Source organism: Ammospiza nelsoni, chromosome 1, assembly GCF_027579445.1.
Source record: "Ammospiza nelsoni isolate bAmmNel1 chromosome 1, bAmmNel1.pri, whole genome shotgun sequence".
Lineage (NCBI taxonomy): Eukaryota > Metazoa > Chordata > Aves > Passeriformes > Passerellidae > Ammospiza > Ammospiza nelsoni.
In genome coordinates this window covers 24,223,513-24,249,440 of record NC_080633.1, presented here as the reverse complement: position 1 = coordinate 24,249,440, position 25,928 = coordinate 24,223,513, and the positions used below count along the sequence as shown (strand labels likewise).

The window sequence follows — 25,928 nt, the reverse complement described above, 5'->3', positions numbered from 1 at the left end:
GAAATTCTTGCTGTGACGTTTAGTATGCTGGGTTGATCTGGGTGCCATGATACATTAAGAAAAAACACATCTCTGCTCATTGTAGCATCTAAACAGAAGGCATCAGAGGTAGATATGTATCTTCTTAATGTAATGGTGTTTTCCTTAATTTTGTTTACATATTTATATTCTTGCTCCATTAAGTGCAAACTAGCTTGCAAACATAGCTTAAAAGTTAAAAATACTTTACTGGTTTGTATTTTCTTATGGTTGTTGCAGTAGGTCACATGTAAATCAACAAGGCTTCAATGAGCTAAGCTAATTTATAAGGCAAATAAGAAGGCCTGTCTTTAAATCAACAGTGAATTTTGCATTTGGTTATTTTTTTTAATATTTAGAATTTTTACTTACATTTCTTTTAGTTTCTTTTACTGTCTGATGGTGCTCAGACAGTATTGCTTTGGAATGAGTAAAACTATTTAAGTTAATAAAAGCACAGCTGGCATTGTAGATTGATAGATTTAAATTATTTGGGACACTGAAGATATCGTGCACCTTATGTAATTTAATCACTAGAATAATTAAATAAGGAGAGGCCTGTGCATGGTATCAGTTCTTGTGGGAAAATATGCTTCATTGACTTACTGGCACTGTTTTGGAATGTGGCATTTAAAAGTACCTTTTTACAGTGGGAAAGAATTTGGTCAAGAATAAACAGTCTGACCTTGTTAAATGGACCAAAGTCACTACATAACTTAGTTTTGGAAAACTAGTTTTCACCAGTCCATGAAAAAAAAAAATCAGTGTATGAAAATTGCAGCTAGATTTTGTAGAGAAAAAATTACATTTATTGAACAGAGTGGGGAAAATCCCCCTTGTATTTCTAATATGGACTTCCCTGATTTTTTGGAAGTTGACTTTGAGGTTTAAACATGGTTTGAGCTGTGATTTCAGAGGACATTAAAAGCACTTTACATTGAAAAATATCATACAATGAAGCCAGATGAATTCAAGTCATTTACGGACTAAGTAAATAAATTTCAACAGAAATCAAGGCCATTTGTATTACTATCAGTCTCCAAAAATGTAGAAACTTTGAGTTTGTAGGAAAAATGTATTTATATTATGAACTAAGTCTTAAACATGAAGCTTGGTATTCGCAGATACAGTTATTTGACTACCAAGGACCCTTTGATGCAAATGAAGAAGAAAATTATGCCAGTTTGGTTTTAGCTTCAAATTTTGCTGATAGGAAACTGGCACGGTAAACCAGTACAATAATCCTGAATCTCCATGCTATGAAATCCTGGCTTCCATGCAGTTGATGGAAAACATCCTTTTAACTTCACTGTGGCCAGAATCTCATTCCAGGTCTTCATATTCTGTTTGAAAAGTACAAACACATTCTGTGAACAAATATTCAAGCTGCTTTGAAGGAGTGGAGTATACAAAGAACAACAAGGACTTCGGGACATGGTGTTGGTATAAGTGCTTATCCAGTCCATGGTTTTGGCCACAGACTTCTCATTGGTACTTCACAGGACACAACCCCCTTTTTCTTTTTGACATGACAGTGACAAGTTAACATATTAAAACTCGTAAAGCCTGGCTAGTGATCTATTTTTTATTGCAGTAGAGAATGAAAAATCTTACAATGGCTCAGGAATGGGAAATAACATTGAAAGACATTGTTGAATAGTACTTTTGAGTTCATCATTTTAAACTGTAGTAGCCAGTTGAGAATTAGTGCTACATAAAGATGAAAATGTATCCATAACTTCAGTTATCAGCAAAACTACTGAGAGCTGTATTTCCATGATATAAAATGAAATTTGGTGCAAGCAGTAATAGATGCAACTGTTAAAAAGCAATTTACATAAAATGAGTGAATTTTTAAAAAACTAAATGTTTGCATCAGGTAAATTCAGATCAAAAGTTAGAACGTGTATACATTGGGTTTTGACAAGTTTAAATAAAGAATCTGTATTAATCCAGAAAAGAAGAAAGTCTGTCTCAATGTAAAGACCGTTTTCAGTTTTTATAGTCAATGTAAACATCTGAAGTTAGCCTGAGTTTCCTGAATTCTGTCTCGCTCTACTTTGTGTTTACAACATCAGCTATATATTTACCCTGCAGAGATTTTTTGAGGCCCTCGAGGGGGTGGAGTTCCCACCCTGCTGTGAGGAGGCTCTGTGTATTTTCTATGTATAGCCACATGTGACATCACCTTCTGCACTGCTTCAGTATCGAACTATCAGATTCTGAAAATGGAAGTCATACACAGCTGAATGTGTGCACACATTATCCTGTTCTGTAGTTTTGGACATTAACTCAGAAAAGCGAGGACAAAAACTACAGCTGTTCTTAGAATTTACAAGCAGTGATAGATACTTTTATCCCCCAACTTGGATTTTTTTTTTTTTTTACTTTATGTGTAGATGTGCTTGTTTCCCTTCTGTTCTCAGTGCTGTTTGTCATCCAGATCTGTCTGATAGCTCCGGCCCTCATCTTTTTAAAGAAATTTGGTTCTTGAGAATGGATTCACCAATTCTCAATTGGTGAATTAAGGATTAAGGAGCTCTTTTTTACTCTTGTCTGTGTCATTAGTGTGCAGCATAGTGTGCAAAGACCAGGTTGTCTGAGAGAGGAACTGCTGTGCTTATGTAGAATTTACTTTTCCTCCAGCTGATACACTGCAACTGTAATCTGACCCTCACACTATTAGCAAGTAAAATGCATAAATCCTTCCAAAACTCTTAGATTCATACTGAACTGAGGAAGCTGTTAGACTGACTAGAAATAAAAATGTTCATGATAAGTGCATGTTAATTCTTCTTTGTATTGAGTAACCTTTGTGTACTGTTACCCTTCATGCTGGCTACTCACTAGTAATTTTTTCTTATTATTTTTCATGCCAAGGGGTGAAATAATTTTTTTAATAAGAGGACTGTTTATATATTTCCTTATCATAGGCAGTCAAAAATGTACAAAATGCCCGAGGCTTTCTAAGTCATATTAAAAATCAAAGGGTTTTTATTTTCCTCTGCCTTCAGCAGCTTCACAAGCAGTGGTAGTAGGCTACAATACAATATAATAGAATTAAAAAGTGGAAGGTGTTTCATACTTTGTATGAAACAAATAAGCTGAAAGTGAAGGATGGAACTGTACCTTTTGTATTTCATATTCATTGAAATAAGATCTCTGATCACTTGCTGCTTTCTTTGAGGTAAGTAATGGTTTTTATACAGTTGGTATTCAGGTCTGATTTTTCTTTTTCCATGTTGCTAGTCAAATCATCATGACAGAGAAGCTTGTGCCTTGAGAAGATGTCCACATTAGGTTTTCTTTTGATGCTCTGCTCAGCGCTGGTGCAATTTCACTTTGAGTCTTGTGTGCAGTTTTGGACAGCACAATAAAAAAGACCTTAAGGTATTAAAGAGAGTCTCAGGGGTGGTGAAAGGTCTGGAGGGGCAGTTTTATGAGATGTGACTGAGGTCATTTGTTCTGTTCATCCTGGAGGAGAGGAGAGACTGATGGAGACCTCATTGTGGTTTTCAGCATCCTCACAAGGGGAAGCAGCGGGGCAGGTTCTGGTACAGATCTGGTATAGATCTGTCTCCTTGTGAGAGAACTCAAGGAAATAGCATGAAACTGAGTCAGGAGAGATCTAAGCTGGATATTACAAAAAGGTTTTTCTCCCAGAGGGTGGTTGAACACTGGATCAGGCTCCCCAGGGTCATGGTCACAGCACCAAGCTTGACAGAGTTCAGGAAGGGTTTGCACAATGCTCTCAGGGACTTGGTGTGACTCTTGGGATGTCCTGCACAGACACAGGAGCTTCACTCAATGATCCTGATGGGTTCCTTCCAACTGAGCATATTCTGAGATTCTGTGATAAGCATGAATAACTTCATTGACAGTAGATGCAGATGAGCTCAGAAGTCTGAAAGAACAGCAGGAGTGCTAAATAGACAACCCTCATTTTCTTCTGAGGATTCCCTAGATATCCCTAAACCCATTCAGAGGTATGAACACAAACGTGTCACTAATTCCCAGTGAGGTGCATGCTAAGATGGAGAAGCCTTTTCATCCTGATGGAACATTCCTTTCAGGACTGAAATATCCTGCTCTGAACACTGCTGTGGGTATTTCCAAGAACTAGTGGGTCTGTATAGGCACCTGGTCCAGGTGAGACGCTCAGCAGAACTGTTCCTGCATGCTTCCACCACAGTTTTCAGGTAGAACAGGGTTTTTATTTTTTTTAGTTTTACAGTTTTACTGTAAGGGATTTCAGATTTGGTCGCTGGAATGGGAAGTTACAGCATGTCCTATCAGGCTGTGGTCATTTGGAGAAATTATGGATTTCTGTTCTCACAGTGGGAAAGGACATGTCTGAAGTTAAGCTTTTGCATCATAATCCCTTCAGCAGAGATGATTCCTTTGAAACTCCGTCATCGTGGAACAGAACATCATTGTGTTACAAGCTGCGCAGATTTGAATCAAGATCTGGTTTTCTGTTTGAATCAAGATCTGTATTCTTTTTTGAAGACATTTTACCATATTATATATTTACGACCAAGCATTAAATTTTTCCATTTTAATAAATTCCTAGCTAATAGACTATTTTTTTCAATTAGTCAATGTAATTATTTTAATCAAGGATTTTAACATTATCTCCTATTCTTCAGAGGAAAAAAGGTTTCTTTATAGGAGTGTATTATTCTCCTTTGATATTTGTAAGCATCCAGATGCAGTTATGCGTATTGCTTTTCATTCTTATGGTTTTACCCTCTGAGCAATGTCATTAAAATTCATGTAGATTTAATTACTGAGTTTTTACATTAGTATTTAAGCTTATTTGCTCAGGAAGTGAAAATGGGGAAGAATCTGGAGGACCTTGACCTCTGTTCCATCTTAAATGACTCATCATAAGTATACTGCAATTTTCTAAAATTGTAGAGTTCTAGCTGTCATACAGTCCATTCTAACTCTTCCTTTGAATCCTGCATCCTACTTCTTTCTTTGATTTTGGCTTAGCACAGTTTCTAACATCTTTCTTTCCCACAAAAATTGTATATTTTGTGGCACACCCATAAGTCTGTACAGTACACAGAGGGAATTAGGAGAAAAGAGAGCAAAAAGAAATTGAGGAAGTATAAAAAGACAGTCAATGCATTGACAGGAAAAATTAGGCCGTACTAAGTACCATGACAATGATTTTTTTGTTGCATTATACTTGGTTGGGTTTTTTTAATTTCTTGTTGCTTTAGGCCAAGGAGTGTTTGAATTCACTTTTATTTCCAGTTTCTGCTTTGCCTTCTAGGCAGAAGATGCTACTTTTTTATATGCAAGTAGTTTAATTTGACACATAACTGGAATTCTTTCATAGTGAGTATGTGAAATATTATACCCTGAATATGCAATTAATATGAAAAATGCCATCTTTTTTGTTGTATTCCCAACTAAAGGTACTGAACAGGCAGAAATGTTCCAACCCAATTAAGTGTTATTTTATTACTAAGTAAAGGACTTTTCACTTTTAAGCCTTGCCCTTGTCTAAAACATTCTGACTTGTTGCATTATTTTTTTGCTAAAGTGACCACAACAGAAATACTCTTGTGGTGCTTTCTATTCATATGATGGGTTGATGCATGAACTAATCAAAGCACTAGCATATATGTTGGATCTCTTGCAGACCTAACATGGTGGTATACCTATTTAATAAAAGAAAAATGACTGAAGTTCAGTAACAGTTCCTCAGTTGCCATGGAAACCATTGCATTTTATACAGGATACTTGAGTGTGTTTGGGCCCCCATCCTTTGATATGCCAAGTGGCTGTGAATCCCTAATGCCCTCATCACCTTTTTAAACTGCACTCAAAACCAGGCAGTAAGAACTTAAATGCTGCCTTGGAGGCAGGCAGTTTCCACCCTAGCTTCATTTACTCAAATTATTACCTACTACAGTTGGATTCCTTTGAAGGGGCTGTAGCAACTAAAAGGTGAACTACCCATGTGGAATTTAGGGCCCCAGTTCAGTGTGCTGAAATTAACTCATATGATGAGACCTTAAAGCATCAGATGCATTTGCAATCAAATGCACTTTTTGAATTGTAGGGGCAGACTTTTGCATCATGGTAGCCAGTTCAATATTGGTCTAACCTAAGATAAAAAATGCCTCCATGTTCCAGCAAAGTAGAACTGACAAAGCACTGCCTATACACCTAACCTTGCACAGCCAAAATCCCAGCTGACACAGTATTTTGAGTCATATGCTGACCTTACTGTGAAAGGGAACTTCAATTAGATGTCTATTGTGTTTTCAAATACAGAAGAATGGCTTTGTGTTCAATGGATTACCCCACTGATTAAGACAAGGAAGCAGATGCTGCAGGGGCATACAGAGGAAAGAATTTAATTTCTCCCATTTTATTATAATTCAGAATCTATTCCATGTACCAGACCAATTAATACATAAACTAAAAGGCTGCCAACATGGTCTGGCCATGCAAATTTCCCAACAGAGAGAAGTACTGGTACCTATGTGTAATGAAACCAGCACCTTCCATGTCCCAGAAAGCAGATAGAAAGGATGGGGGAGGGAGGAGAATCATGAAGGGAAGTCTTTTTATTTTCTTCTTTTCACGTGAAGGTTTATAATTAAAGGGGAAAGTAAATTAATTACATGAATATTAAAAGGTTACTCTTCTATTCTAACATTTGGTCACAAGTTGTCTAATGAAAAGGAATGCAGGCTGGAGGGCTGCCATGCCTTTGCTTCTTTCTGCAGAGGGCCACAGGCTGAAGCAGTGATTGTGCGTGACAGATTCTGGGAACAATGAGCCTGCGCACAGATCATCCAGATGGAGCTTGCTTTTCTAAATTACACCAACAACAGGGTGGCCCACAGGCAAACAAAATAGTTAAACAATACATAATAAAGTTTTTATTTGGTATTTCCTGTGAGCCTCTGCCAGTTGCCAGGGAGTGTACTGTATTTTTCTTTTGCTGTATTAATTGTTGACCACAACTGGCAAAGACCCAAACTAGCAGGGACAGATAAGGGGGGGAAAATGGCATCTGGACACTAAAGCCTCAAGTGTACTGGGAAAAAAAAGCACAAAAAATTACAGCATATATCTGGAATTTTCCAACTAACGATGTGCGGATGTGGTAGCGCTAGGGAAAAAGAGCCAAACTGAGCCTGCTTTGTTCACTAAGAGAGGCCCCCCTGTAACATTCCTTTTAGCTGTGCATATTTTGGCTTCAGTTCTGCAGTTTTAACTATATACTGTGTATGGAGCAGTTCAGTTGTTGCTTCATGAATCTAATGATTTTGTTACAAGAAATAAAACTACATCAATGCATATGCATTGTTATTGTTTTGAGGCGTTTGAACAGAAGCTGAGTTTTATATGTTAAATCATAGGTGTTAAGTTTTCAGAGGGTGGAGAGAGAAAATGTCATTAAATACAACCCATCGCAGCAACAGCTGCAAGAAGGAGACCCTCAGTAGCAGTGAATGCTGCCTTTTTAAACTCATCAATGAAATCAGTCCTTACAGTTATCTGGTTTAGGGAAAAGCCCACAGTATAGCATTAACACTTGGATAAAAACAGAAGGCTGCATAAACATGCTAGTTTGATATCATTTTTATATTTTCTTTGTCCTTATAAACAGTTAAGGTGTTGGCATCTTTTTAAGGAAGTTTTATATTCCTGATTTACTATATGCAATGTCGTAAGTCATTTTACTGTACTGGTACATAGCAGAGAAAAGAAGCAAGAGCAGATTGCAGGCATTAGGCCACCTCTCCAAAGAAGATTAAAGTTGATGTGAAGGCTGTCGGTTTGTATGGAGAGGAGAACCATCTGCACTAGGCAGTGACAGGATTTGCAGCTACAGCGGGTTCAGTTGATGAGAAATATGTTATTATTAAATTTATTATTATGACCTTAAGTTTTCATATATTTATACAGCATTTTTAGATGTACTTGGATCGTCTTCCAGTGACCAGTGGCCCTTGATGCAAAATTACTTGATTTTTACTAATAATTGTGCTGTTTCCTGTGCATGGATACCTTCTTCATACCCTTGTAACCAACCATCGTATCCTGTCACATGTGGAAAAAGATTGTTGCTGTCTTTAAAGACCCGCCACACTTTACGGTCCCTAGTAAAATCTGTATATGTAATTTATTCACAGTTAAGGATGTCAGTTGGAAACAAGCTGTCGAAGTGGTATAGAAGCAGTAGATGAATAAAAAGGGTCAGATCTATGGGAGAGAAAAGTACAGCTTGCTCCTTGATCGCTGGCATGAGACTCTCTTAAGTCCCCTAAGTTAGCGGAGTTCAAGAGCAGGCCCATGCTTAGCAACATAAATGTACTGAAAATCACCTTCCAAATTACAGATTTGCCTTTTTTTCCTCATAAAAATAAAAAATCATATATTTGCATGTACTGAGCTGCTACTCATTACAAAATACTTAAAACTTCTCAGGAAGTTAGATTAATTAGAATAGGCTTCATTTCTCATAAGTACACTGGTTCTTTCTGTCTGCAGTCAAGGACAATGAAAGTCTTTCAAACTTTGAAAAATAAGTTGACTTTAAGATCACTTATTATGGGAGTGGTATGTAATCTATTTTGTACTTGCCTGAGATGTAATTGATTAAAATTACACTTGTGCCTGACATGTGAGATACAACACATAGATAGAATTCTTGTGTACACCATTTCCCAGTCAACTGTTGTGCATCCCAGGCCCTACATATGGGAATGGCAGAATAGTTCAGAGAGATAATCTCCAGTCCTCTATGTTGTTTTTCAGCCTGAAGATTACACCCAGACTTGTATTAAGAAATGTTAGTCTCCACATAAGTGATTTCAAGGCACCGTGCTGGACTAACACTTCAGTTGCTCAGAAGTACTAAAATTCTCTTTTATTGATCCAAATACCATCTTTGCTGTAACTAAAAATCCATTCTATTTTTTATTAGTTGTGCTGTTCGCTTCTGTTTTCCTTCTCCTGGATTGTGCTCATGGGTTATTTTGGTCTTGTTCCTACTTCTTTTCAAAGAAGTTTCATTTTCAGATTTTCGTGCAGTAGCCCCAAACAAAACAAAGTTTATCTGGTGTTTAAAGATGCTTTGTAAATAGAAAAGCTTAAGGAGGGGTCATTTAGACCCATGTTTTGTAAAAGCTTCATATTACAAAACCTAACTTGCTCTAAATTCGGCCTGAGTGTATCCTTCTAAAAACAACAATACTGGTAGCTCTTGGAAACACTTAGTTTCTGATCCGAGGATCATTAATGATTTTAAATATCAGTAACAAAACCTCATATTAACAGAAAAGAAAAATATTCCAATCTAAATAAGTTCTTTGTTTGATATTATCAAAAATTCTTTTCCTTGCAGGATGCAATTTTCCTTGAAAAAAATAGTATTTATTAGCTGCAATTATATACTCTTTAGAAAACATAGAGTAATTCTATTTTTTTTTTTTTGTTTTTACAACTACTTTCTAAAGTACTAACAATTAAAAACAAGCATAGATCTAAATATCAATGATTTTACTGCCTGCAGATGTCTTCCTCTAAGCACGCAGAGCATTGACTGAAATCACTGGGAATTATGTGCGTATTTGGAGCTTTTGGAGATGCCCAGTTGTGTTTTTTGACACAGCCTAACATTACCCTTCTCATGCAAAATGTTTTTTGCCTCAGAAGAACAGCTGAGGTCCTACCAGCTTGTCTGTTCCTCTTTAAGTTTAGAACCTTAGACAACGCAACAGCTTTAGAGGCTGCTGACCTGTGTCAGTCTCAGAGCTGCTGGTACTTGGGCTTGGTGGCTCTGCAGAAGCTCTGGCTTCTGGTGCTGCTTCTCTTCTCTCCTCCTCAGCATCCATGGGGCCACACATGGATGTTACACAAGTATTTCCTGACCACATGAGGATGTTATTTACAGGACTTCCTCTAAAAGTTCAAGGAGAGGATAGATGTTGCTCTCTCTATGTGGCTTTTAACACTGTGAATGTCTTCTGGAGATGGCAAGCACTCTTATTCCCTTTCAGGGAATATGTAGAGAATTTTTCACATGCAGTGATTGTTTCTGAGAATGGATCTTTGAAAAGACTTAGACAAGTGACAAAGACGGGAAAACATTCCAAGGTTACCTGGTAGTAAGGTTGATGTTTTCACAACAGCACCTGACTCCATCTTTGAGACCATTAAAGCATCTACACTAGTGCTTGAAAATTAGTTTCCATTTGATTTATTCTCATACTTTCAAAGATGGGTATATATTGCAATAAGCATTTTAGAAGGCCTATTTTGTAAGTCCATTTTTATCTTTTTTTATAAGGACTCTTCCTGAACTCTTAGGAGCCGTGAGTGATTTACAGAGCAGCAAAAAGGATGTCACACAAGAAGAGATCTCCTAAATATTGTATTTTACATTGTCAGGCAGGAGAGGAGCAAACCTTTTAAAGCAGTACATCTCTTTTCCACTGTGAGTGCTTTGTTGTATGTTTTCACTTCACTGCACACAATGGCAGTCTGTGGTTCAGTCTGTCTTCTATTTTTTAGCATCATTCCTCTTTCAATGACACCCCAAGAGAAGGTATTGCCACTACCAGCAAACAACATTGGTGCTGATTGGCCAGAGAGAGTTAAAACATATATCTATAAATTGGATTTTTCCTTCTGTCTTGGAGACTCATTATGCTCAGTGTCTGGGAAACCCCTGTGTCTGTAAATTGATGTACTTTCCCTGAAGCTGAGAACATTCACTTTGTATCATGCAGAACACAGCTAAGCCCTGTTCTGGACTACTAAAATTGCATCTCAATGCCACACTCCAACAGCAGATGCAGAGTACACATATTAGTCCACATTCCCTTAACCACTGCTGAAATTGGGGTCTGTCAAACAGATGCCTCAGAGTGGATTTGGACTCTGAGGGAAAGTGTTTCCTCTCTGAGGCCTCTCTGCTCACAGTGTTCAAGGAGTTAACAGGGGAGCTACTTTGAAAATCGAGGCAGAAGGTCATTGTCGGCAAGAGCAAAGACTCCTCCAGCCTGCCATGGAGAGCCTTTCACCCGTCATTTCCCACCCAGGGGATTGTAAACATTGGCTCGCAGCCACGGCGTCCTACAGAACTCCTCTTTATTTGCAGCATATACATTTATGTGTCTTAATGGAAACTGAAGCACGGCACGTTATTCCTGCGTGTCCAGTAGGAGAGAGGGAGCTTCTGTTCGAGTTAAAGGGATGGGAGAAAGAGCCATTACTCACACTGGAATTTGAAAACATAGAGATACGCTTGTTTAGTGGTGCTTCACATGTAACATAGCTGCTGTTCTCAGGCAAACTTTCTCAACTCACAGGAATGTGTAGAATGCTGTCACTTAATCAGAATCCAGAAGAGGTCTTTTATCTGCTATTTGTTAGTAACTAGCAATATTGCTCTTATCTTATTGTCCTTTAGCTTGATGCAGTGCCCTCAGACTTGAGAACTTGTAACATGAAAGCACTCATTACCTTGAACATTTTTGTTTGTATTGTCTTAAGCTATTATCTCTTTGACTTAAATAATTGATGCTTTGTATCAGTTTTGAGAGTGTTATCTATAGAAGTCTGATCTACAACATTATTTTCACAAATAAAACATTTTATATTTTTATAAGTCTGTCACTACTCTGGAGTAGAGTCTTCAGTGATCTAGACTAATTCAGGTCTTGCTTATCCAGCTAACACAATATGTTATCTATAAATAATTTTCCTTAGAATTTGACTTCTTGAAAATAACATAATCATGCAATCTTTAATGTTAAAATTGGGAAGTAATGTTTGTGAAAGTCTCGTATTGGACCAACTGTAACATTCTGGTTTTCTGCTAAATCTTCAGATAGTTAATATCAGTTCAGAAAGTCCTATAACATTTATAAGTGGAAGAAATTTTCTTTTAGTTCTTTCAAAATCTTGGGCTTCGCTTAGTGCTCTGAACCCTAGTTTTGTCTACTGAATAGTGTATCAGGTACCAAGGGAGGAGATGTTTCTTCTTTCTTCACAGATGAAAGCTGAGTGCTGTCTTCTAGAATTTTTGTGAGTTCCATCCATTAGAAGAGAGAGGTGGAATACAGTCTGTCTAGATACAAAGTAGAATCCAGCCTGGTTAATGTAATTAATGCCTGCTTTTATTTTTATCCAGTGATGGTCTAATGTAAAATGCATACACATTCCAGAGCAGTATCCAGAAACTCGGCTCCTTGCCCCTTCCAGCTGATTGTTCTTAAGCATTCAGCTGCTTTCAGACACAGTCTTGCCCCATGACTCATATACTCCTGGCAGAATAGTGATTTGGCTTCAGCAAAGGCAAGGAAAGAGCTGTCACCCAAAAAGCCCCTAGCCTAGTGGTCAAAGAATGTGCCTGGGTGTAGGAGGTACCAGTTAAATCCCCTTTGGCTGAGTTTCCACTTTGAGGTTAACCTAATAACATTTGCACAAGATGTTCATGTAGATGCAAACATATATTGCTTCTACCACCATTCTTGGTTACTGGCTTCACCAGGTAGGGCTCCATGTGGACTTCTTTTGAAAACTTCCATTTACCCAGGATATCTGTCTACCAAAAGTGCATCGCTGACAGTAGTGCTTTAGCTCAAACACAGCTGCTTGTTTCTGCAGCACAGGTCTTTCTTATGTGTGTGACCATCTACATGTAAGACCTGCAGATGCTTTCAGAGTAAGAAGAAGAATTTGATAACTAAAGATGCCTACAAAGAGCTTCAGAACTTCAGTGGCTTGTGCCTGGCATTTTATTAGTCTTAAGCTCACAAAGCTACTTAAATGTGAGATTCAGACAGCCTGAAGACCCTGCTTACAGTTTTTGATCTTTCTCTCCAGTCATTGCTTTTGTCTAGAAATTACATGTCATTGTCCTGGTGATGTTTATTTCAAGACTTAACTAATTTCTAATGATCTGTGGTATATAAACGTATATGTAAGTATGTATGAATGCATAAACCTATGCATATATTGCATCTGTGTATGGAAAGCTCAACTTTTTCTTATTTTCTTTGTATTTACAAATTTCTTTTCACTTTTTTTTTTTTTTTGTTTTTAGAAAAGAGGATTTTTCATGAGGGTTTTGTATCCCAAATGTAATTTCAAGGAACTCTTGAAAGGTGTTTCTTAGGAGTTTCATCTCTGTGGTATCATTTACAATTTTGCTTACTTGAGTTTAAAGCCATACATTTGTGTAAGGCCCTAGTAAAGTCTACCTCATTCAGCTTCAAATGTGGAACAGATTTGCAGTGTTCAGAGTTGCTTTATGCCATAGGTAGGAAGCCCAGCTCTCTTGATGGTTGTCATGATGATGAGCCAGTAGAGCTTTACACGTAGTGAGGTCAGGTACATCCCAAGTGAAGCTTCTGTTGCAGGGAAGCTGACTAGTTGGCAACCCTGGATTATTAAAACCTCCCAAACCCTGGGAGTTTTTACTCTTAAGCTATTGCTTCACATGACCATCTCTGACAATGTTGCTCCACCAGCCTTTTTTTATCTACTATATCAGGCTCTCAGTGAAATTGGTACTTTGCCTTCAGACACAACAATAGTTTCTAGGTTTCATTCTCAACTGAATGAAAATAGTATCTTGTAGAATTTGTTTGCACCAAGTTTCTTCTATCTAGATTCCCAAGCTACCCACGGTAAAGCCTCTCACCTGGAGAACTGGCCCAATCTAATCCATTCTTTGTGGTTTCTCTTTGCATCTCCTCCTTTTGTTCAAGATGGCTTGGCAGAAGTGGGCCAGAGTTCTGTGGGAGAGAGGGCTGTGGTGGCCTTTGTGGTTTTGCTTCATTTAGGCTTTTTCTGTTTAGGACTGGAGTCCAACACAGCACCCCAGGAAGTGGGAATGCTTTTTTTCTGTCATCCAGACTCTGGTTTTCTGGTAGCAGTGAAAAGCTGGTCATCATTATCAAGTCCAGCTGTAGGTGGTAAGGCTCAAATTCTCTAGACTGGTGAACTCAAGAAAAGGCCAGGCAGTCACAAGGGCAGCTTTGGGGGATCTTGGCATGGAGACAACCACAGTTTGGTCCTTGGCACAGGTTAGAGCTGTGTGTTCTCCTGCTCCCAGGGACGGTGCATCAGTGATGTGAGAGACTGTAAAAGAGGTGCATGCCATCCCATGGGAGTATGCAGGACGCTAGATGAATTGATTTTGTGGCTTAAAGATGTACAAGAGAGCAAAGCAACTGTAGCAAAGCCCAAGATGTACTTGTAGAAGTTAGGACTGTTCCCTGAGCTAGCTAATGCCAACAGGTGACTGAGCAAGTGGAGGCATGCCAAATTGCTGCAGCCAGACCCAGAACAAGGTCTGTATTCCAAGGCACAGTCTCAGGCTGACACCTTTTAGATTTTTTTAGGGTTTTTTATCTTTAGTTTCATTTGGAATTGTGATAGGAAATGTCTTCTTCCTTACAGTAGGTGTTTGACTTGATCTGTGTAAGAATACGGTGATGTTTATTTCTGTCTGCCTTTGTGGGTCTTTTTAGTTCTGAGATAGATTATTAGAATTTGCTGTTTCAGTCTACAGATTTGATTTGGAGTCTTGAATCGTGATTGAAGAATGGCTACTTCTATTTAAAGTCTGTCAGTCTCAGTGTTAAGTATCTCTATCTGTCAATACATTGCAATATAAGCACAAGTCTCATTGCATGCAAAGCTGACCATTTCTGTAAAGAATTGAGTTGTCCCATATACCATAGAAGGCTGCACTGCAGCTCAGAAAATAGAGAGTTACGGTTTTGATTTCAATACACAACAAGGCCTGGCAAGCCTGACTTTCATGGGATCTGGATGAAGTAGAGTAGTGTTGCTGATACTATTTTGCTCCTTTCTTTTTGTGTAAAGATAAAACACTTTTCACCTGAAGTCTCAGATAGTCTTTCAGAAATGTTCTCTATATCGTCTCTGTAGAGAATTCTGTGAAATACTCTGCTTAGAAGAAATATATTTCCTTGTATGAATTTTGAGGTAAGGTCTGAATCACTAGTGGTTGAAATATTACCTCATGTTAAGAGCCAGGTTTCCTTTCTAGTAGCTGTTCCACACAGATGTTCAGTGCACAGAGACTTTTAAGGTAAAACCACTGAATGTAGGTAAAGTATCTTCAGCTAGGCACATGATGTGCAGACACACACGCACACACGTTCATGCCTCCTGACAACGGATGTACCTAGAAATGCTCTTCAGCAGCCCTGTCACACTGGGTGATGTGGTTCTTCCTAGAAATTAAAAAGGGAAAATTCTGGTTAGCTTTGTGTGTAGAACATCTAAGAAATGAATGGCTTCTTTATTTGTCATGATATCTTACAGTAGATGCTAAACCATGTTTCCTTCAAATCACAAATTTTTTTGCATCAAAACCAGGAGATCCCATTGTAAACCAGTGACTTGATAGTGCGTGGTACACGTGATTGGGATTTGTGTCTTCTGTGAATAAATAATCTTTTGCTTGATGATCTAACTCATGGAATGACAACAACATTCATTCTGGTTTTCAGAAAGCAATTCATCAGTCTTGTGCCCAAAATGGAGATAAATGTGAATAAAGAGATAAAATTGGTATTACCGTGTGCACTTCGTCAGACCCAGAGCACTAGAAAGGATGTTTTGCATGATAAATCTTTTGTCAAGAAGTGAAGTGCTTTTTAAATGCCACTAGAGTAGTTTGATACACACTTACTTTAAAAGGGAAACTATTTTAATGTTTCTATAAACAGACAAACTATGGCCATCTTTCTCTAAGAAAGAAACATTCTCTCCAGTCGTACCTGTCTCTGTGATGGAACTGAAAACAGTTAAATAACAATGGAAGAGCCACTACTCAAAAGAGATATTAAACAAATGTAATTGTTCGGGCAGATACTATCCCTGGAAACTAAAGTAGATCATATAATGTAGCAATTACTGCCTTTTCTATCACAGTTAGCAGTAATAATAGGTCTTCAGAGATAGGTTAAAGAGAGGCCTAGATGTGCTTTATAAATGCAGAATGCTCAGTCTGCAATCTAAGGATAGTGATAGGAAAACAGTCAGGCAGTTGCCAGCAAGTAAAGGAGACACACCCTTGTTCCAAACCAGAGATGAAAAATAAACCACTATACAAAGGCTAAAATTCAGCACATGCTAAAATCTCCAATCTTGTCCTCATTACACCTGTGGTACAGGTGGGTTTTGAACATGTTCTCTGTCTCTGCTGGAGGAGAGCATGGTGCATGTTGTGCATGGTGCTGCAGAGTGGAATGAGGCATTGTCTCTCCTCCCTTCCTCACCTCTTTTTCCCTTGCTCCTGCCTCCAGCACACCCCACACTACCTCCTCCCTTATTTCCCAGGGCTCACACACACAAAAACACACACAAAATCATTTCCCTATGTGGGGTAGGTGTGATGCACTTCCAGAGGTCTTTGGAGTGTTCCTAGGGGGCATGGAAGAGGAGGTGGGGAATATCATCATTGCTGGAGCAGAGCAGGGCATGGTGAGGGGGTGGTGGTGGATCTGTTACACCAGAGGATTGGAAAGTGGGGCCACCTTGGGCTGTCAGGAGGACTCAGAGCAGCACACAGGACAAGTGCAGGGCCCATGATCCTGCAGAAATGCCATCATGTCACAACCTAGTGTCACCAGCCCTCTGGATCACCACTTCTGCTCTGCTCAGTCCTGGCTATTGGTCCATACTCCAAACTGAAGACAATGAAATGTTATTAAACAAATGCTTTCTTTTCCTAAGCAGTTTTTAATATTATATTGACTTCATTTTAAGCAACATTACACTGTTAGACCAGCGAGCCATTTTAGCATATTCAGGTCAGAAATTCCATTTCTTCTTTTCAGTCTCTGTGGAGTCTTTTCAGCTGTGTTTCTACCAAGTGAGAGGGAGGTGGATTAGGCAGAAACAGCCTCTCTCTGCAGTAGGGATTGAAGCCAGGCTTCAGTCAATATGCTTGTCTGTAATTCTGTCCTCTCCAGCTAGTCTGTGGCAAATGCGTCAAGCTTAGTCATAAAGCTAAGACATTTTTTACAAAGCTTCAAGAAAATTCTTCAAGTTGTTTTACAGTCTCAGACCTAAAGAATAAGCCATGAAGTAGCAGGTTCATAGTGAATTTGCTAAGATTCTACTTTCAATCCTTGTGAACAGCAAAAGAATTTTTGTGAAATTGGAAGACCATGAAGCTACGCTGAACAGCTTGACTCTGCATACTGTACCGTATATTCTGTAGTACGTTCCCTCATTTTGCTCAAAAAGAAAGGACAAAAATAAATTAAAAACAGTCAAAAAGATGTCCTGAAGATCATGTGAAAGCCTTGTTAGTGAGAACTGAACAAAAAAACTAAGTTCTTAAACTGAGTTTAAGTTCTTAAACTGAGTTTAAGAGCTATTGTAGGGAACATTAAAAAATTTGCAAGTAATCTTTCATAAGATTTAAATACTTTAAGTAACAAAATGAACCAGCATCTAATGGCCAATATAATTAACAAAATCAATACAGAAAGAGCAGAGAAGAAACCACAATCACAAAAGCAAAATATTTACAGAAAGAATTTTACTTGGATTCAAAGATACTTGATGTGAATTTAAGCATCCTGCTAATTTCTTTTGTGGCATGATTTCCGTGAAAGTTAGTGTTTTAAAAGGTTTTACAGGCTTCTTCCAAGCCCCTTCAGAACTAATTAGTATAGAATTAGTCTCATCCGGCTTTGGATATCTAAAAGGAAGATGTTTGCATATGGGCCTGTCAGATTCTCCCCATGGATGGCAATCAAATGCAGTGTGTGTTCATCTGACCTGTGCAACACATTTAGGATAAAGTAAGACCAGTTGCTGGGTGAGATGAGGAGTAAGCCATGCCTCCCCCACCCCATCACTCTTGTGGAGCCACCTCTGAATCAGAGGAGATGAGGGAAGCATAGCAAAATGCCTTCTTTCTGGAGTGAAAGGAAGACCCGGGGCCACAGTGTGACTCACTGGCTGGTAGATTAAACAGTGCCAGAAAACATTCGTGGGTACTGGAGCTCAATTGTCTATACTGTTAAATTATTAGAATGGTTCCTGGCATGAGTTATTCCGACCAGCCCTTCCCCAGACAGTTCCTAGGCGCTGGCAGCTAAGCATGGACTGAAGACCATTCCCAATAAGCAGTTTGCATGCGGTCACCTTTTTTGGGAGGCTGAGAATTTAATAATATGGACATCAGCCACTCTGTACTTTTTGGTCTCAGTGCCGAAGGAACATTTCCTGTCCCATTTAATTTCCTAGCACAGACATAGCTGCTGTGTTACAGTCTGATCCCTGCTTTGTTCGTGTAGCTGTGCAACTGGGCATTGGTCTGTACTTAAAGTCTGTGGCAAACTGAAATGTAGTCCTTTGTGTCTGTGTTACTCAACCCCATCCCTAAACCACTGTTTGTCTTTGTCTTTTTATAACTGAATGCTATTCAGACAGCAACTGTATTTGGAAAGGGCTGTATATTGTGCAGATCCATTTAAATTAAGCAGTTATGCTTAATGAAAAAAATGAAAATTTGTTCTGTAAAGTAAATGGAAACTATATGAGACTGACACAATGCCTAGATCTTCTGTTCTGTTGCCAGTGAGTAGACACTTCCCACTATTTTGATTTTTCATCAGAAACAAGTAACATGAGATGAAGGATTGAAACTCCTTGGGTTAGGTGGTGCCTGATAGCCACATCTGTCAGGTGGCTGAAAGGCAGAAAATTTTATTTCAAACGAAGTTCTCTTTCTTCCTCTGACTCTAACTGCAGCTCTGCCCGTGCTTCTCGCTGAGCACATTTCCTTCTTCAGAGAGTCAGACACAGCCTCATTAGACTTTTGCAGATGTTCTTTTCCTCTCTACTGCCTCTCAAATACACATCATTTATTTTCATCATGAAGTGCTGCCTAAATTTATTAACTTTAAAATAGTTGGAAGTAGTGATCTGCAGCTGCTTCTTACCTGATACCATCCAATCTTATCTGGATAGTAGAAACATAGAACGTGCACTGGAAAGGGAACTTATTTAGGTACCTACTTCTTCCAGTGTGTGAATCTTCTCAGTCTTTTCATATGTAGCTGGATCTATTAAATACAAATGTTTCAGGGTATCTTCAGGACAGATTTCTTTAGCTAAGAAGCTAAAGGAGGAAAAGGAGATAATTTTGCCGAGTAGCATTTGGAGGGAGTTGAAAGAAGAGAGGACAGGGTGTGAAATTTGGGGGAACTTGGAGGTGCAGAGGAGCTGATGAGGAATGTGAGGGAAAGCAGAGCCCATGGGATGTAGTAGGGCAGCAGACTGTGTTCACCTGGGTTCACAGGAACAGCAGGGAATTAGCTATGTTGGGTGATGCTGTCAGGGGACCACTGGTGTGTGCGACAGGAGGGCAGCAGAGAGAAGCCAGGAGGTCATGGGACATGGTAGAAACCTAGCTGGTGTAAGAGAGGAACTGAAGAGAACAGCCAGGGTGAGGAGAACAAGGAGAAGGCAGTGAAGTTCCTTAGGAGAGAGGACTAAAATGCAACATGGTCACTAAAGTCTACAACCTCCAAAGTATTTTGGAGTCTTGCACAATTTAGGATCTCCATCAGCACATGATCATGAATCCTTTTCCTACACAGCAATTATCATGTGCTGCATTTAATTTGTGCCAGATTTTCGGAGAGACAGAATTTAAGTGAGAGGTACTGATGTAGGTACTGATGCTTTTTTCATCCTAAAAATGGGACCTAATCAAGCAGCTCTGTTAAGTTCCCTGTCGCTCAGGGAGGCCTTGTTTCCCTGGTAGTGTGACTTACCTAAGCAAAGCATTTTTTCACTCAGAACTATGCTAAAGAGGAAGTGATGACCTGCTTGTTCAGCCTCACCATATCCTGTGTTCAGAATAATTTTCATTTCTACTTCTCTGCAAATGTTAATGGAATGTCCACAAATATTTTCTTGGTTTCTATGGTAAGAGAGAGTGTGAAACTGTCAAAACCACTGCATCACACTCATCATCCTGTGCTTTTCAGGAGAAGACCCTGACCACAAAAGGAGTCATCCTTTTGTGGCATTACTTGTATGTGAATTGACATTTAGTACATTTTGATCCCTTTCAGATTCACATTTTGAAACACAGACTTGCGTGTTACAAACCATAAAGGTTATTTGATGACTTTTATAGTGGCACATTAATGACAGAGCATATCAAAACAGCTCTACACAGATTCCTTCTCCTCTGACTAGAGTGCAGTCTGGCATTAGCTGAAATTTAACTGTTAGTCTTTTGAAAATCTTACATTTTACAGGTTTAACTTCCCAAATTACCCGAGTAAAATCTCCCAGTGCCCTGTGTATGCCTGGATGGAGCATAGCAGGGTGCAGATGCCTGGGGAACTCGGCAGTGAGGGGTCTCATGGGGGAAGCAGCCGCGGTGCTGCACACTTCCTCAGCCCTCTGAAAGCAGCGCTCTGCCCCGGGACACGCACGGGCAGGACTGCGGTGCATCCCTCGGGAAGGGAGCAGTGTCCTGTCCACACTCATCTGGAGGGGACTTCAGTTTGGGCATATGGTCCACAGCCATGCATCCCTTGGTTCTTTGCCTGTGAGAGCGCAGAGCCTTAATGCTGTAGAGCTTGTGGGATTGGGAAAAATAAATCATCCTTATTGTAAATCATCTTATCTCTGTGTGAGAAGAGCCATGTGGACCTTAAACGAGGAATCATGAGGTTTGGTGGTATTCCCACAGATCAGAGACCACACAGCTCTTCCTCCTGACACTACATCCAGCCATTCACAAACAGTAATGGATTGAAATTGTTATATCTAATTTTTCAAAGCAATGTCACCTCAGTAAGCTTTTCCACAAATGTACTGTGAGAATAAAAGCATAGTTCAGTTTGAGAGATGTATCTGCATTAGGAAAAATAACATGTTTTAGGAGGAATTATATCTGATTCAGACAGGGCATCTCCAGAGAGAATCCCTGACCTACAGATATATTTATCTTCTTTCCTTGGAGTGAATTTCTGAAGAAACGTCTCTGGTTTTTGTAGAGAGAAGTGTTTCATAAAAGCATCACTGGTATGGTAGCAAATCAGGAACAAGACAAATGGAGCTAAGTAAAGCCCAGCTTCCACACAGGAATCTGTTTCTGTGGATCGGTATCTGGAAATGTAGCTTGCCAGCACAGTACTTTGTACTGTGGTATTGAACTGTTTCATCAACAAATTTTATAAAGAAACATCAAGGTGTTTAAAAGAACAGTTAGCAAATATGACCACTCTTGCAAATATCTGCGAACCTCCCTTCAATAGGCATTCAGTGGATGCAAAGGCTGTCAGGGCATTTAACCATTGTAATAAATGTTGTATTTGCTTTTGTTTCATCTGGCTTTGACCAGCAAATTTGGCTGATTACTTCCATTGTTATTTTTCTTTAGAAGACAATTACATTATTATCATTAAAAAAACCCACTATTCTTACACATTTCTTTGTTTTGGTCATGAAATTCAGAACTCACTATCCTAGTTAACATAATTTTAAAATTTATTTTCATTCTTATATTTTTCTTTTTTTCTATCCTATTTTTTTTCCAGAGGTTTAGTTTGGTTCATGCTCCTCCTGAATATTACATCTCCCTTTTTCATATTTGCTGAAGAAAACACCAGTAGTTGTAGAGGCCCTGCCAGCCCCCATATTAATAGTCAGAGGTTTAAATTATAGCACAGAGTAAGAAAATATTGGCACTTAGCTGATGGTCATATGTTATGGCTGGATTTTAACTGTATTCAGGAGGAATACTCCTGTGGCTCTGAGATTATATTCTAGCAAGATAGTAGTTCACACAGGACTCTGCAGAAGCTCCTTGCATTCTTCTGCAAATATCCTGAAGAGACAGTCAGTCTCATCTGTATTTGGTCTACTTGTGGGATACAAAAGGGTAAATATAAACTGTTCCATCTCTATTGTGGGTCCAGTGAGCAAGACTTATGAAAGTACACTGATGGAGCAGTGCCAGTAAAATTTCCACTGGGTCTCTACAACATGTTGTGACACAGCCAGAACAGGCTAAAAGCAAGCACTTTACATGGCATATGTCTGTGGGAAGAAGTGTGTCACTTGAACATACAGTGTTACTGTAGAAACACAACCAGGAGTTACTGCTGGTCTGACCAGCAGCACATGGACAGAGACAGCCACACAGCTGTAAAGGTCAGGAATCTGCCAGGAACCCTTGTGCTGTGTTGCTTAGTTAAAAACTGACAGTTTGGGTTCCTTTGTGTCTAAGAAAACCACAGTAGACAGAACTGATGCTTTGGTAAGGGACAGCTTTGAGAAGAGTTTGACTTAATCTGTATCCAACTGATTAAAAAAAAGTTTCATTTTCTTCAGTTTCTTCTGAGACAACTTTTGAGGCAGGTCAAACATGTTTACCATAATTCGCCCATGCACTTGAATTAACCCAATTTCTCTTATAGAAAATAGTACATAAACTCTAAAGGGCTGAGAACAGACCTGCTACAGATTCTGATTTGTCCTATGGGTAAACCCACAAACCCTGGTTTGTTTTTTTTTTTTTACTACTTTGGCTCTGGTGACTACATCTACATCCACAAAAGTTAGGAAAAAACACCTTGTTCAATTGACTAATGTTAGCCTTATGGAGACTCCAAATCTCCACTGGAAAGTGTTTGGGCTCTGTAAGCTGCAAAAGCTTCAAAGAGTTGCTGATATTGTGTTGTGGTAATGTGATTGTCATACCAATGCTGTGCCCTGAACCTATAGTTTTGTTGTACCCTGAATTGCAATGTTCTTGACCAGAAATGTTCTCATATCCTGAGTCATCATCACTGCAGCTGTGGGTACTGGGATTTTCCATGCAGGACCCTTTTCTCTGTTCTGGCTAAACCAATTGGCCTAATATCTTGAGTTTTTACAATATAGATTAAACTAAGTGGAAGCTTTACATAGAGCACTTAGAAAATTGTAATTCTGCAGCTAAGCACTCTCTTTTCTGTTCCTTTTTGTTTTGCAGGTTGTTACTTTGTGGTATAGAGCTCCTGAAGTCTTGCTTCAGTCCAGTTATGCAACAGCAGTTGATCTTTGGAGTGTTGGCTGCATATTTGCAGAAATGTTCCGTCGAAAGTAAGACATACAGTTTTATTCTCTTCATGTTTTTCATTTGAAAAAAAATCTGCAGTAATGCCTGTTACAATACACCAAATCTTGTTTATATTGCAAAGGCCTGATAGGATGTTTTATTTGCATGCAAAATATAAATGTCCATTGCAGATTCATACTTGTCGCTATCTTGAAGTCTCTTTTGATGGCAGTCTCAGCTCTCAGTAAAACTTGCATGAGCATCGTGGTCTTCTGGTTGAACCTGAATCCAAATGCAGATAAAAATGGCTGAGAGAGGCTGTTAAGCAATTTGAGTAAAGCTGGGTTCTGGAAGGATTTACCCTGAGGAAGGCAGGGCACTGTGGTCAGCAGGGTCTTCTTCCTCTGCAGTTTGTGCATTGAACATCAGGTGTTTGCTTGTAGTCTGCTCTTGCTGTAAAGTTGTTTTCTAGAGGTGGGGTTTTTTAAGAATAACTTATGTAGCCTGATGGTAGGGTAGCAGAGATGGTAAGTGTAGTCAACCCCATCCTTCAAGATAAATGGCTTTTTTTTTTAGCTGATTGTATGATATCAGAACTATCTCACTACAAAATATGAAGCTGGGTGCAGGTGAGCTGTGAATTCAAGTTCTGGCCTTTGCCTGTGGAAAGACACTGATGTGCAGATTGTATCATGTAAGGTGGGGAGAGGAACAAACCTGCAAGAGTTTTAACAGGGTAAATCTGTCTTAATACTAACCCAATCACTTGCATTTTGGTTGAGCTAAAGGCAAAAAGTGCATGTTGTCATCACCTAGGTGATCTCCATATAGAAAGTGTATAGCATTTTTAACACCCGTGGTGAAGCCAAAGGATATACAGAACAAAAATTTGAAATAAAAATATATATTGGGTCAAACCTAAAACCCCAAATAAGTGAAATTTAGAAGGGGATTCAATGCTATAAGGGCCTTGAGAAACAACTATGTAATTTATACAGTAAGTTCAAATACTAATTGAAGTCTTGCAAAATAACTTTGGGATTTTACTGCTTATTAATGTTATATGGAAAAATTATTTTTCTTGGGCTTCTTGCCTGGTCAAATGGCCTGGGTAGAGTTATCCTCCACCCTCTCTGTCTCTGACTCAGAAATGAAGTCAGAAAATGAGAGAAAAAAAGAACGAGTATTTTAGGAATATCACTTAAAGTCTCCATTGCAAACTTTTAAAGATTCAGTCTTGGCCCATATTCACAATATTATTCACATATTCACCCAATCACAATATTTATTTCGACATATTCGACATATTCTATATATTCACAATAGTATTAAGCTGCTGCTAGTTTTTCTGATTCAAAAACGAGAGTCAAAAGCTTCATTTTACCATTTGAAATAAGAGTGATACAGGCCAAAAAATGAATGCAGAACTTTATTACATGCTCAAAACTTTATTTTTCCTCTCATTTAATTTGAAGCATTGACAGGTAAGAAATACTGCCATATACAAACTCCACCAATTTAGTTTTATTTTTTCTTGTTATGGTGTGTGAACTTTTCTGACTCTCCATATTCACGCAATAATTTAAATTTTCTACTTATATATAAATGCAAATATTACATTAATACTACAAAACCAGTATTTTTTTCTTATACTAATGAATCTGATTTGAACCAGAGTTCAATAAAACCAGATTTTCTTGACAGATAGGGTCAGTCTGACACTCTGAGTCTTGTATTTGGGAGACTGTCAAAAACTGTAGAGGTCAGGAATCTGCCAAATCTGTATGTACTATGTTCTTACATCACCAACAATATGACTTCTACATGCTTCAGTGTACAAGCATGATTTGGAAGACTTTTCTCCAGGGTCTTTGCCATAAGCCACAGCAAGCAGCCCTGATGGTGGCTCTGTGGGTTAACATTGCAATACTCTCTGCATGATCTGTGTTGTCTTTTGGATTCTTCTGATGGATTGCAAAAGAAAGCCCATGTTACTGTGACCTTGGTAGCTGTAAAATGTAAAATTCTGCAAACTCCGTGGAGTATATCCAAAAGATTGAATAAATGCAATAGCAATTTTACTGGGAAATGGTAGTGCCCTTGGGTAATCACCAATCTGTATTTCCACTGGTGTTGGTAGGATAAGTGTATGAGAATGCAGCTAAAACTTTGTGTGATAGATACAGGTTTGATATTAAGACAATAATTTCATTTTGCTGTCCTACTGGGTACTTTTGCCTTATTTTACTACTCTCTTTTGCTTTCTCTCTTTTTGCTCCCTTAAGAGTCTGTCTTTCTAAGGGTCTGTCAGTTTTAAGAAGCATACTGAGACTTCCGTGGGCATTTTTGTATCCCAGGGACTTCCCTGGAATGGGTTTCATAATAAAACACTATACAGCATCACAAAATATACCAGAATCCTGTTTGTGTCAAGGAGACATTGGACAGTCTGAGTTTGCTTGAATGGAATTTTGTAGGCTGTCACAAACACAGTGAGGGTGCTTTAAGCCTGGATAAGTGCAGGAGAAAAGTGAGCTCTGTATGAATGGTCCAGTCTGTATGTTGCAGGTTACTATGTGTTTTAAGTGGATGGCACCTCAGTTTAAATCACCGTTAATCTAAACAATTTTTAAGACAAATGCAAACCAAGTATTTATTTAAGAAGTAGATCAGAAATACACAGAAGTGTGTAAAGGACTTGGACACAAAATAAATAAATAAATATATCTCTGTCTAGACACACCTAAAGTAAATTTGAACATTTCTCTCATCTTGGCTGATTCAGCTAAACAAATGACAC

General features: G+C 38.7%; 1 protein-coding gene across 2 annotated transcripts in view; it reads left to right on the top strand.

The window, feature by feature from the left end:
- Nucleotides 1-25,928, top strand: part of CDK6 (cyclin dependent kinase 6) — a 131,461-nt gene that overhangs the window by 71,043 nt on the left and 34,490 nt on the right. For both annotated transcript variants that reach the window (XM_059481648.1, XM_059481639.1), the window contains exon 5: nt 23,063-23,172. In XM_059481648.1, coding sequence (XP_059337631.1) covers nt 23,063-23,172 — 110 coding nt within the window. The remainder of the gene's footprint in view (nt 1-23,062; nt 23,173-25,928) is intronic.